This window comes from Rhipicephalus microplus, chromosome 5 (assembly GCF_043290135.1).
Source record: "Rhipicephalus microplus isolate Deutch F79 chromosome 5, USDA_Rmic, whole genome shotgun sequence".
Lineage (NCBI taxonomy): Eukaryota > Metazoa > Arthropoda > Arachnida > Ixodida > Ixodidae > Rhipicephalus > Rhipicephalus microplus.
The window spans coordinates 160,496,614-160,509,312 of record NC_134704.1 but is presented as its reverse complement, the minus strand read 5'-3'; the positions used below and the strand labels follow the sequence as shown (position 1 = coordinate 160,509,312).

General features: G+C 47.8%; 2 protein-coding genes across 3 annotated transcripts in view; one reads left to right on the top strand and one right to left on the bottom strand.

Moving 5' to 3' along the window:
* Positions 1 to 12,699, top strand: part of LOC119174152 (iris-like) — a 155,928-nt gene that overhangs the window by 15,947 nt on the left and 127,282 nt on the right. For both annotated transcript variants that reach the window (XM_075896142.1, XM_075896143.1), the window contains exon 4: positions 3,930 to 4,160. In XM_075896142.1, the coding sequence (XP_075752257.1) occupies positions 3,930 to 4,160 (231 nt within the window). The remainder of the gene's footprint in view (positions 1 to 3,929; positions 4,161 to 12,699) is intronic.
* LOC142817999 (uncharacterized) overlaps positions 1 to 12,699 on the bottom strand; it is a 46,241-nt gene that overhangs the window by 13,045 nt on the left and 20,497 nt on the right. The window lies entirely within an intron of this gene.

Below are 12,699 nucleotides of genomic sequence, written 5' to 3'. Positions count from 1 at the left end.
CAGCGTTGCAGAGCAGGTTGCCATTGCTCTTGCATTGATGGACGGTGCACATGACACAATTTATTCAGACTCCAAGGCCGCTATCAAGGCCTTCCAGATGGGCATGGTGGCTCCCCAGGTCCTACAGATTATTCAAAAAGTCAAACACCTCAAAAATCACTCATTGGTCTGGTTTCCTGCGCACCTTGGAACCATTGAGGGTGCCTCGCTCAATCCCAACGAGGAGGCGCACTCGGCTGCACGAGGTTTGACTGACCGTGTGCCGGGTAACGTGTCATCTCCTGGGCGACCTGAGCCTCTCTGCTCGTACAACGAGATATGCAAGCACCACTATCTGTCAAGAAGACTGCTGCCTCTACCACACTCCTCGCTATGCAGGGCCCAAGCTGTTACTCTCCGACTGCTACAAACAAACACTTACCCGAGCCCTGCGGCACTGCACACAATGTACCCTGAACGGTTTCCAAGCCCGGACTGCCCCCTGTGTGGTGGTTACGCGGACTTCGAGCATGTACTGTGGGGCTGCGCCTCCGCCGGTCCCCCTTTCACCCAAGAGGAAATGAAGCGACTCATTAAGGCCCAGGACCAGACCTCTCAAATCCTGGCCGTCCAGAGGGCCCGTGCGAGGGCCGTCAGGTTTAACCTGATGGTCCCCGAGTGGGCCTAGCCAGGTGACGCTGAGTTTACTCGCGTCTATTGTGGACGGAATAAAGTTGTTTCACTCACTCACTCACACACTGCCTATATATACGTAGTGACCAGTAAACATTTGTGGAGTGCGAGCAGTTTTTTTTAAATACGAAGCGTTTCTTAGCGAACTTCGACGACTTTGAGCGTATCTATCTATCTATCTATCTATCTATCTATCTATATATCTATCTATCTATCTATCTATCCATCTATCTATCTATCTATCTATCTATCTATCTATCTATCTATCTATCTATCTATCTATCTATCTATCTATCTATCTATCTATCTATCTATCCATCTATCTATCTATCTATCTATCTATCTATCTATCTATCTATCTATCTATCCGCCCAAGACTTTTAGCTCTCCTTGCCGTTTCGATTATGGTATAAAATACCAAACTTGGTATGGCATAACATGACTGTATGAAGAACATATTTCATTAACCATAACTTGAAGATCATCACATTTATGTGAATTGACGTCATGATTTACATTTCATGGTCCTGCAGCTCTTGCGGTGGTTTCGTTCACGGGGCACGTTGCGAAATCGGTATGCTATGACATGATTGCATGGTGAACACAAGCGACAGACCCTAACATGAAAACCATGACATGCGTGTCATGTAAGAACATGACTACATGCCAAGCTCATGATGCACTCGTGGCCATTTCGCTAGCATCATATCTATCAAATTTGGTAGTATGGTACGTGAATAGCTGGCGAAGGTATGTGACTGACGCAAACATGATAATCATGAGATGGCGTGTCGTGTAACAACATGCCTACATGCCACCTGCATGATGCGCTGGCGGGCGTTCCGCTGGCTTCACTTACGCCAAATTTGGTATTACGAGACGTGAATGGATGACGAAGGTACGATACTGGCGCAAACATCATAAACATGAGATGCAGGTCACGTAACAACACGACTACATGCTACGCTCACGATGCGCTTGCGGCCGTTTCGCTAGCTTCACATGAACCAAACTCGGTATTACGCGACGCGAATGGACCACATAAGTAAATAACACATACAAACATAATAATCACGACATGCTTGTCATGTAACAACATTACTGCTTGCCACACTCATGATGTGCTCGTGGCCGTTTCGCAAGCTTCACACATGCCATATTTGGTATTACGTGACGTTAACAGTTGCCGAAGGTATGTGACTGGTGCAAACATGAGAATCATGGGATGCGTGTTGTGTGAGAACATGACTACACTCCATAGTCAAGGCGCCAGTACATTTCTACGTGACGCGGTGCACGTGTTCACCGGCGTTCATTTCGTTGCGTCACGCCGGCGTTGCCACGCCAGGCGCTGGTCCTGCCAAATACTGGCAAGTGCACACCGCCATGCGTGTCTTTGGCGCATGCGTGTTTCGGCGCACCCGGTGTCCCTCTGTCACGAAAAGAGGAAGACGCAGTGTTGTCTTGGTAACGCATCGGCACAAAATCCAGCATGTCGCATTTTGCGGCGGTTGCCGTCGGGCCGCGCCAACGGACGCTGGTCGCGCCGATCGCGCCGGTCGCGCCGGTCGCGCCTGGCGTAAGACAATAGGAGTGCTCATGTTTTGCTAGCGTAGGGTCGCTGTTCCCAGCGTGCGCGCGTGTCAACACTACATTAGAGTATATTGGGCCCTTCATGACGCGTTCGCGGCCGTTTTGCTGGCTCCGCATATACCAAATCTGGTGTTACGTCACGTCAAAGGATGACTAGATATATGACTGGTGCAAACATGACAATCCTGACACGCGTGTCATGTAAGAACATCACAACATACCAGGCTCATAGCATGCTCGTGGAGCGTTCCGCTAGCTGCACATATACTTAATTTGGTATCACGTGACGTGTATAGATGACGAAGGTAAACGACACATCCAAACATAATAAAGATGACACGAAAGTTATGTACGGGATCATTTACCTCCTCCTCATACCATTGTGCTGATTTCAAAGTGACATATCAACCTTTCTCATTCGTGCTTCGCATATCATCGATTGTCACTTGACGTGGGATCTACCGATTTTTTTAAATAAAGTTTTTGCTAGCAGACGCTGCCTGCGTTAGCTTCAACGGAGCCAAGCAGAGTCAACCGAAGCAAGCGCAGCTGTCTACACGCTTGATATTAGCACTTGAAGGAGAGAAGACTAGAGAAGGGGAGTAGCTATGCACCGCTTTCAGAAGCGATAACGCAGGAGAAGCGCAAGCGGGTAGAGTAACGCGCAGCTGTTGCAGAGAGTAAAGAAAGAGAGTTGCGCGTGCTCCGGGAGAGCGTAAGTGATAACGCAGCAGAAGAGCGAGCCGGTGGTAGGAGAAAAATGGAGAAAGTAACGCGCAGCTGTTGGAGAGAGGAAAGGAGGAGAGTAGCGAATGCTCGGCGAGAGCAGAAAAGATAACACAAGAGAAGCGCGAGCAGGTGGCAGGAGAGAAGTGGAAAGAGTCTCGCAGATGTGGGAGAGACGAAAGGAGGACAGTTACGCATGCGTAGTGCGAGTGCGGACGCCGGTGCCACGGAACACAGACATCAGCAAGAGATGCTCCGCATCCAAAGCATAAATGACAGGGGGTCAGACTAAAATTATATGTATGCTACCTACGAAATGACACAATCCGAGCTCATGATTCGCTCACACTGGTTCGTTTTCTTCACGAACATCGAAATTGATTTTGTGTGACAGGACTGCATAAAGAACATAAATTACAGGTGCTAACACGATAAACATGACGTGCATGTCATGAATGGCATGATTAAGGTACACTGTATTGCTGGGCTTCCGGCGGATTCGTCATCATGATGTAAAATGAAATTGGCATGGTATAGCATGAGTCAAATTGACGGTCATGTATTGTATTTACCAAAATCTACGCTTCATAAAGATGGTTCCAGATTACACCATATTCTATGTGCATATTACTGAGGTGAATGTGATGACATGACTGGCTTAATTCACCTGCCTTAAGGATAAGCAAGGTGATGCGCGCTCATCTTTGCTTGCTACTTAGCAGCACAATGATTCAGACGGTGTGTAAGATCTGCAGAATTTTTGCAGCCAGATTTCACCCCGCGTGTACAGTACAAGTGATTTAGAAAGCAAGGTAGACATGTGATTGTCTACGCCGCAGTTTCTACCTTTCTTGTTGCATTATTTCTCACTGTAGCGTGATTGCAGCTGATTGTGTGTAAATTCAGACATGCAATGTGAGTTTGCGTCTACCTTGAAGGTTCGCATGATGCACCAGTCAGGTCGGTTCCTGCTGGCCGACTGTCCTTCACTGGGCGCCACTGCGCTAGTGCTACCGTATCGGCACTCGGGTGCCGTCATGGTGCTCTTTCTGCCCCAAGACTTGTACGGACTTGGGGCGCTCCAAGAGCAGCTTAGCGTTGGTGCATTCGAGTTGCAGTTCCGTGAGTGCGACGTCGACGTCAGCCTGCCCCGGTTCCGGTTACGACAGGTGAGGAAGTGTGGTGAAGGTGACATGCATGTAGAGGAGAGAATGTGGCATGGTGAACCTGCTCTTGATATTTTGGCCGTGTGTTATGAAGCGGCACTGCAATAATTGTTAGGGCAGTTTTTTGGCTGCAAATTAGAGAGTTAAGGATGTGCCCACAGGATGGCTGCTACCGTACACATTGCCGCAATTGGGGCGTGTTTTGTTAAACGCGTGGAAAGCGGCGCACTGGGATGGCCACCATCACGTAATATCACTTGATACAGTGGCATGCACACGTGGGTAGCCGTGTTTGGCTTAGCCCTGATCCTCAGGGCCCAACCAATCCAGGTTACCCGGACCTTCGCCACCTGGCGAAGGCAATGCACACCTTCTTCCTGTGCATCACGTAGACGGAAGCGCTGCATTGACTAGCCGGGGAAAATGGGCAGTAACCCTGTCTTTTTTTTCTCCCTCCACTTTGTCTTCATATGTAACAATATTTTTTTTTATTTTCCTTTAGTACCCCTGTTGGTATATGCCTGATTTGTAGCTGTAAAGATGCAATTCAAGCGAAGCACAAGGAGACAATTTTCTGCTGAAAACCTTCGATGTACTGAAGGTGTCTCGATTAGCTGGAAAGCGCGTCACGATATTGTGTGCGAGATAGGTCTTGCAAAAAAATCAGTCATCATTTAGCTCTTATAGTGTCAAATAATCTAGAACTCGTATGATGTCTCCTTTTAAAGGGCCACTTAAATCATTCGGGTGGGCTTCGTGGCTGTGCCATTGCGCAGACCACTAACCCGTTCTTGCTGATCATGCAGGTTTTTGCCTGCATTATCGCCGATGTGCTCGTGTCTGCCTTTCTGGCAGCCTCACCTACCACTTAGGGAACCTTTGTGCCTGCTGCCAACAGAAGAAAACCACGCGTTCGCCTTCTCCCTGTCACCCATGCTTCAGGACGTTTGGCAGCGCCTCTACCCCTACAGTGGATAGTCAAAATCAACCCAGCTGCACTATCGCCGTCGACAACATCGTCTGCGCAGCCTATAAAGCAGCAACCACCATCTACTGCGACTGTGGGCTTCGCGGCTGTACCACTGCGCAGACCGCTGACCCGTTCTTCCTGATCATGCAGGTTTTTGCCTGCATCATCGCCGATGTGCTCGTGTCTGCCTTTCTGGCAGCCTCATTTACCACTTGGGGAACTTTCGTGTCTGCTGCCAACAGAAGCAAACCACGCGTTCACCTTCTCCCGGTCACACATGTTTCAGGACGTTCGGCAGTGCCTCTACCCCTACAGTGGATAGTCAAAATCAACCCAGCTGCCCTATCGCCGTCGACAACATCGTCTGCGTAGCCTATAAAGCAGCAACCACCATCTACCACGACTGCGGACTTTGCGGCTGTGCCACTACACAAACCGCTAACCAGTTTCTCCTGGTCATGCAGGTTTTTGCCCGCATCATCGCCGATGTGCTCATGTCTGCCTTTCTGGCAGCCTCATTTACCACTTGGGGAACCTTCGTGTCTGCTGCCAACAGAAGCAAACCACGCGTTCACCTTCTCCCTGTCACACATGTTTCAGGACGTTCGGCGGCGCCTCTACCCGTACAGTGAATCGTCAAAATCAACCCAGCTGCCCTATCACCATCGACAACATCGTCGGCGCAGCCTATAAAGCAGCAACCACCATCTACCGCGACTGTGGGCTTCGCGGCTGTGCCCCAACGCAGACCACAACCCCGTTCCTTGTGATGTTCAGGTTGGCAGTTCGTATCAAGCTCATGCTAAACAATCTAGCGATTATTTTTTGGTGCAGCTGCCAAGCGCACAGCGCTGTTTTACGTATTTCTGAATGCATTGATGTCGGGCGTGCTTTGCTACTACTATCAGGGGATGTTGAGACAAACTACGGCCTAGGAAAAGTCCTCCTCAAAAAAACTACGCAAGCTATCTGCCGGCCAGGCCACTTTAATATCTGAGATGCAGAGTCTGAAACTCAGCTAGTGAGCACGAACAACAAAGTCGCTGACTTAAGCACTCGCCTCGCAGACCTTCAAAGTTATTGCCAAAATCTTTTAGCTTTTCCAACAGAAGTAGACACTCTTAACTCCAATACGTGTCAACCAACCCATCGGATGTGTGGCATTGAAGGCCAGATTGACAAAAAAAACCATTCCCGGTGCAAGAACTTAATATTCTAAGGCTTTGCTGACACCAACCCGAAGGAAACATACGCCCAATCAGAAGAAATAATTGTGTAACCCTGCCTTGAAAGATTTGGTCTTACAGTCGAATCTAGAGGTATACAGTTTGCGCATCGACTAGGGCGCTACAACGCTAGCCGTAAACGACCCATCATAGTCAAGCTGTCATCCTTCAAAACTAATGAATCTATCCTTTCGAATGGCTCTAAGCTAAAAGGCACAAATTTTTGTTTGGTGAAGAATTCACGCGTCCTGTCCGAGCTACCCGAAAGCACCTTGTTGTCTTTGCTAGAAGCAAATGAACACCTTCTTTCATTACGTTTCCGAACGTTGCGTATTTGAGCCCAGCGATATATTTTTGACATGCACCATGCAGTGTGGCAGGAATCACCAAGGCCATATCATAGTGATCCTGTCGCCGTCAGCAAGCACGCCATCAGCCCCGTAATATATATATATATATATATATATATATATATATATATATATATATATATATATATATATATATATATATATATATATACAGAAAAAAAGTGGATAAAAAAATAACCAGCCGTGGGCAGGGCTGCCCACGGCTGGTTATTTTTTCATCCACTTTTCTTTCTTCTTATTTACATTCCATTTATTCTAATAACTTCCCCTGTACATTCCTTGGCATTACTGTCTGTTAGATCTCATTATATATATTGTTACGGGGAATAAAGTATGCACTGGTGAGCAAAAGCGTACTGGCGAATATACTGGCGAGCTAATGCGTACGACGCTGCTGTAGTCCGAGCACGTTCCCGTTCAGCACTTCGTCGTAGTCATCCTCAGGCATCTACTTAGCCCGTGACATTACCCGCCGGCTGCAGAAGCACCGTACCGGTGCGATCAATCCTCGAGGCGTGAGAAGTATGGTTTAAGCCGTGAGACGTGCACTATATCGGTCGGGACTGACGCTGGTACTGACGTGGTATGGAGCGGAGCTATCTCATAGGTCACGCTGGTGACCTTGCGTATGACACGGTAGGGGCCAACGTAACGGGACATTAGTTTTTCGCTGAGACCAACACGACGTGATGGGAACCACAGCAAGACGAGTGACCCCGGAGAGTACTGCACGTCGCGGTGCCGGCGATCGTAAGCACTCTTTTGGTTAAGCTGCGAGGCACATAAACGATCCCGGGCGACTTGGCGGGCAATGTCAACTTGGGCCAGGGCATCACGAGCATAAGCAGTCGATGAGGGGGCGTCAGATTGGAGCATGGTGTCTATGGGCAAAGGCGGGTCATAACTTAACAGTAGGTAAAAAGGGGAAAATCCAGCTGTATCATGACGTGAACTGTTGTACGCGAAGGTAACGAAAGGTAAGTGGATGTCCCAATTTTTGTGATCCTTGGAGACGTACATCGCTAACATATTCGTCAAGGTACGGTTGAGGCGTTCCGTGAGGCCATTGGTTTGCGAATGGTACGCTGTAGTGAACTTGTGGTGGGTAGAGCAGGATCGCAGGAGCTCGTCGACTACTTTAGATAGAAAACAGCTGCCGTGGTCGGTGATCAACTGACGAGGAGCACCATGACGCAGAATGATGTCATGAAGAAGGAAATCGGCTACATCAGTAGCGCAGCTGGTGGGGAGGGCGCGTGTAACGGCATACCGCGTTGCATAGTCGGTAGCAATAGCAATCCACTTATTACCGGTGGCCGACACGGGAAAGGGTCCTAGAAGATCAAGGCCGACTCGGAAAAATGGCTCATCTGGTACTTCAATGGGCTGGAAGGTACCAGCAGGTCTCAGAGCAGGTGTCTTGCGGCGCTGGCAGAGGTCGCATGCCGCTACGTACTGTCGCACAGAACGGTAGAGGCCAGGCCAAAAGAATCGGTGGCGAATGCGGTCATACGTGCGTGACACCCCGAGGTGTCCAGCGGAGGGGGCATCATGCAGCTGGGCCACAACGTCTGAGCGAAGATGCACAGGAACAACGAGTAAAAGCTCAGCACCATCAGGGCGGGTGTTGTAGCGGTGCAAGATGTCGTTGTGAAGAACGAACAGTTGTAAGGAGTGATCAGGGTGGGGAGAGTGCAGACCATTGATAATAGCACGCAAAGAGGGGTCGCGGCGTTGTTCAGCAGCTATGTCGGTGAAGTCGGTAATTGAAAGAACGAGGGCCTCTTGCTCATCTTCCCTCGTGTCAGGGGGATCAACTGGGTAACGGGACAAGCAGTCGGCATCCTTGTGAAGTTGTCCGGATTTATAGGATACGGAAAAAGTGTACTCTTGTAAGCGCAGCGCCCAGCGACCAAGGCGTCCCGTAGGGTCTTTGAGTGAGGAGAGCCAGCAAAGCGCGTGGTGGTCGGTAATAACTGAGAATGGTCGGCCGTACAGGTACGGTCGGAATTTCGCAATGGCCCAGACGAGAGCTAAGCACTCGCGTTCTGTGATGGAATAATTTTGTTCCGATCGCGACAACAGTCGGCTTGTATACGCGACGACGCGGTGCATGCCTTGTTGCCGCTGCGCGAGCACTGCGCCCGACGCGGACGCCAGACATAGCGGGAGCCATAGCCTCGAGTTCCCGACGGACTATTCTGGTGACGTTTTCTGGCGCTGGTGGTTGGTGTAGTGTGGGCAAATCTTCGCAAGAGGACGTAGCCGCCGTGTTGGGAAGGCGGTCGAATCGGTGAACTATGCGCCTACTTTTTGCCTGTTCGAAGCGACGACATGCTTCGATGACCGACTCCACCATCGAGCAGTCCTTGCACAGGAGAAAATTGAAGGCGTCATCCGCAATTCCTTTCAGGATGTGTCCGACTTTGTCCTCGTCGAGCATGTCCTTGTCGACCTTGCGGCACAAAGCCAACACGTCCTGGTTGTACGCGATGTACGGCTCTGTGGATGTCTGGGCACGAGTCGCAAGCTCTTTCTTTGCGGCCACTTGACGTCCGATGGATTTCCCAAATAGATAGCGCAATTTCTGCTCACAGACGTCCCAGCTAGTCAACTTTTCTTGATGTGTCTCGTACCAGAGTTTTGCCGTGCCATGCAAGTAGAAGATGATGTTCGCCAACATAAGCGTCGGACCCCAATGGTTGCTGCTGCTGACGCGCTCATATTGAACCAGCCAGTCATCGACGTTTATACCGCTTGTGCCGTTGAATGGACCTGGGTCACGAGGTTGCACCACAACAATCGGCTGCGGGGCTGACGAATCTTGCTGACATTGAGTAGCCTGGTCAGTCATCGTGGTACCTGCAATGCGCTGTCCGCTGCGAAGATCCAGCTCGTTGGGCTGTATAGCGAGTGGTACCCCGCACCTCCACCAATGATGTTACGGGGAATGAAGTATGCACTGGTGAGCAAAAGCGTACTGGCGAATATACTGGCGAGCTAATGCGTACGACGCTGCTGTAGTCCGAGCACGTTCCCGTTCAGCACTTCGTCGTCGTCATCCTCAGGCATCTACTTAGCCCGTGACAATATATATATATATATATATATATATATATATATATATATATATATATATATATATATATATATATATATATATATATATATATATATATATATATATATATATATTTTTTTTTTCACATGCACATACAAAGTGTTTACGTTCGCCTACCACTTCATGACCGTTGAAGGGAAACGGACGAAGATTAAAGGTAAATAGCCGACCGACCCATTAACGAGAAACCTTTCCTTTACACACACCGCCCACTGCCCGCCGAACGACCAAACGACCAATTACGGGGAAACCCCTTTCTTTAGGCACGCCGTCCCGGACCCTCCCGGCACCGCGGCGACAATCTTGGGTGGCCCGACACACGCCAAGAACTGAACAGCACGTGATATGAACCGTAGGTGGATGTAGACGGACAGTTGGCTTCGTTCTCAGTGTTGACAGTGGTTCTTCCTGTTTTTTACTTTCTTTCTTTTCTTTCTTTTTTCGTCTTTTTTCTCTCTTTTTTTTTCCTTCTTCCAGTTCCCTCTCACCCTCGCAAACGTCTTTCAAGGCGAGAGGGACGCGGCAGCAAGGAAGTTCATGTCAGTATAACTCATCCCCTGATGAAGGGAGGTCCCCTCCCGAAACTGTTGAGAAATAAATATATTTATCCTTGTTGACAACGCTCCCGTTGTGCCATATCCCATACCTATATATATATATATATATATATATATATATATATATATATATATATATATATATATATATATATATATATATATATATATATATATATATATATATATATACACCCACAGTCGCTGCTGACGATGACAAAAAACTAAACGCGCCCACTGGGTCTCAGTACACAGTGTTCATCAGTATTAGTAAAAGTTCCTGGTGGTCTCATCCGGGTCTCATCCTGCTTTTCTTTTCATCTTCCAGTGATGTTATCGACACTTGTGCAACGTGCGTGCGTTTGAACACGTTGACCTTGGTAAGCCTGCATTGTCGCTGAGCAAGTATCATTAACATTAAAACTCACAGACAAGGCTCTTCCAGAAGGATCTCGTGTAGCTATTTCCGAAGAACCTTTTTTGGGACTTTCTCTTCCTTGCTGCACTTACCTTGTAAGCATCATCCTGCCGCCTCCACCTTTGTCTTGTTTTGTCCCATTCGCTGCTTTGACGCTGTGTTGCCATTTCGCAACTTAGCTAAATGAACTGTGGCCTACAGATTTCCTTGAATATGGACTTCTGCGGCTTTCTCGAAGAGCAGAAGCTTTCACCAGTAGAAGAAGGTTGATACTGCGTCGTCGAAGTCTTCCTTTTGGTTCCTTTCGCATTTGTAGCTGCACTTGTTTTGGTCCTGGCAGGCACTTGTACGCCCGCTGGTGAGTACTGTACAACACAAGAATCTGTATGAATCGGCATGCAGACAGCCTTGGAATCTGGTGGAATATCCATTAGGTAGTCGAAAGTTCTCTGTTTTTCGTGTGTGCACTTTTTTTTGAACCCGCCCCATACACCTCTTTTGTGGCCGTTCTCTCGTTAGCTTCCTTCGTACCGCACGTCGACGAGTTCTCTAACGGCGTCGAAGAGGCGCTTTGAAGGTTCAGTTGTTCATAGGTTTAAATTTTTTATTGTGTTCAGTATGTTTCTCGATTTGTAGTGAGGTCGACTCATCTAGCTTCTGTGCGGCAAGATTACTATTCGGTACGTAACGGCTACATGGGGGTGACGCAAACAGAGAGAGCATTTTCCTTTCGGCTTTTCTTCTCATACATTGTTTTAATGTTTCAATGGGGACCTGCCATGCATCTTTGATCTTATGCTCTGCACGCGCCCTTGCTAGGCTAATATGGCACTAATAAACGTCGGATTTATCCCATTTCCGCTTTCAAATGATGAACGGGAAGTGCACCTCGTTGTAAATTACTGTGAGAAGTCTCCATTCGTTAGTGAAACTTTAGTGAAAATTCTTCAACTCGCTTATTCGTGGGCGATTTATATGCACAAGACCTTCGATGCTTGCGAGGGCTTGGGTTACGACCTTACGTTTCTCACTCCGCATTTCGAAGAAAGCCTTTATGATGCAGTTCAGTGTCGGAAACGTGAGAAATCACTGGCGGGCCTCGTCGCGAGGCCACGTCGGAGTCAGCATGGCCCCCATCGCAGGAAGATCGCGCAACGAAGATCCGGGCATCGTCGAGATGTCATGCTCCACGGCCTAGATCATTGGCAGGATTAGGCTTCGCACGTCAGCTTTACTTACGACAGCTTCACAAATGTCATCGAGGCTACGAGGGCGGTCGGCATTGTTGATCTCTGTCTCATCTTCGAAGACCTTTCTCCTGGATTGCACAGCACCAAAATGCCGAGAAAAGGATGAGCTGCCATCCCAGTGGCGAACCCGCCACTGACCTTTTTTTAATTTTAACACTGATCTCGCACCGCCCCCCCCCCCCATGATGAATACGTCCCTCCTCGTCTTCCACGCCGTTTTCAGCAGAAGCTGCAGGCTGTCAACTTTCTAAATAGTTCAACCATTCCCAAGCTGCTTGCGTTCGTTGTACTCTCCTTAGCGTCATTTATAATAATAATAATAATAATAATAATAATAATAATAATAATAATAATAATAATAATAATAATAATAATAATAATAATAATAATAATAATAATAATAATAATAATAATAATAATAATAATAATAATAATAATAATAATAAAATAATAATAATAATGTTAATAATAATAATAATATAATAACAATAATAATAAATTTTTAAATGCTCATTTCACAAACTTACATGCATCAAGCCTGCCATAGCCACATAGGGCTTCAGCGCCAGTTCCCGGCAGCAGTAAAGAACAGCAGTTGTTGAAGCTATACGCTTGTTAATACTACAAAA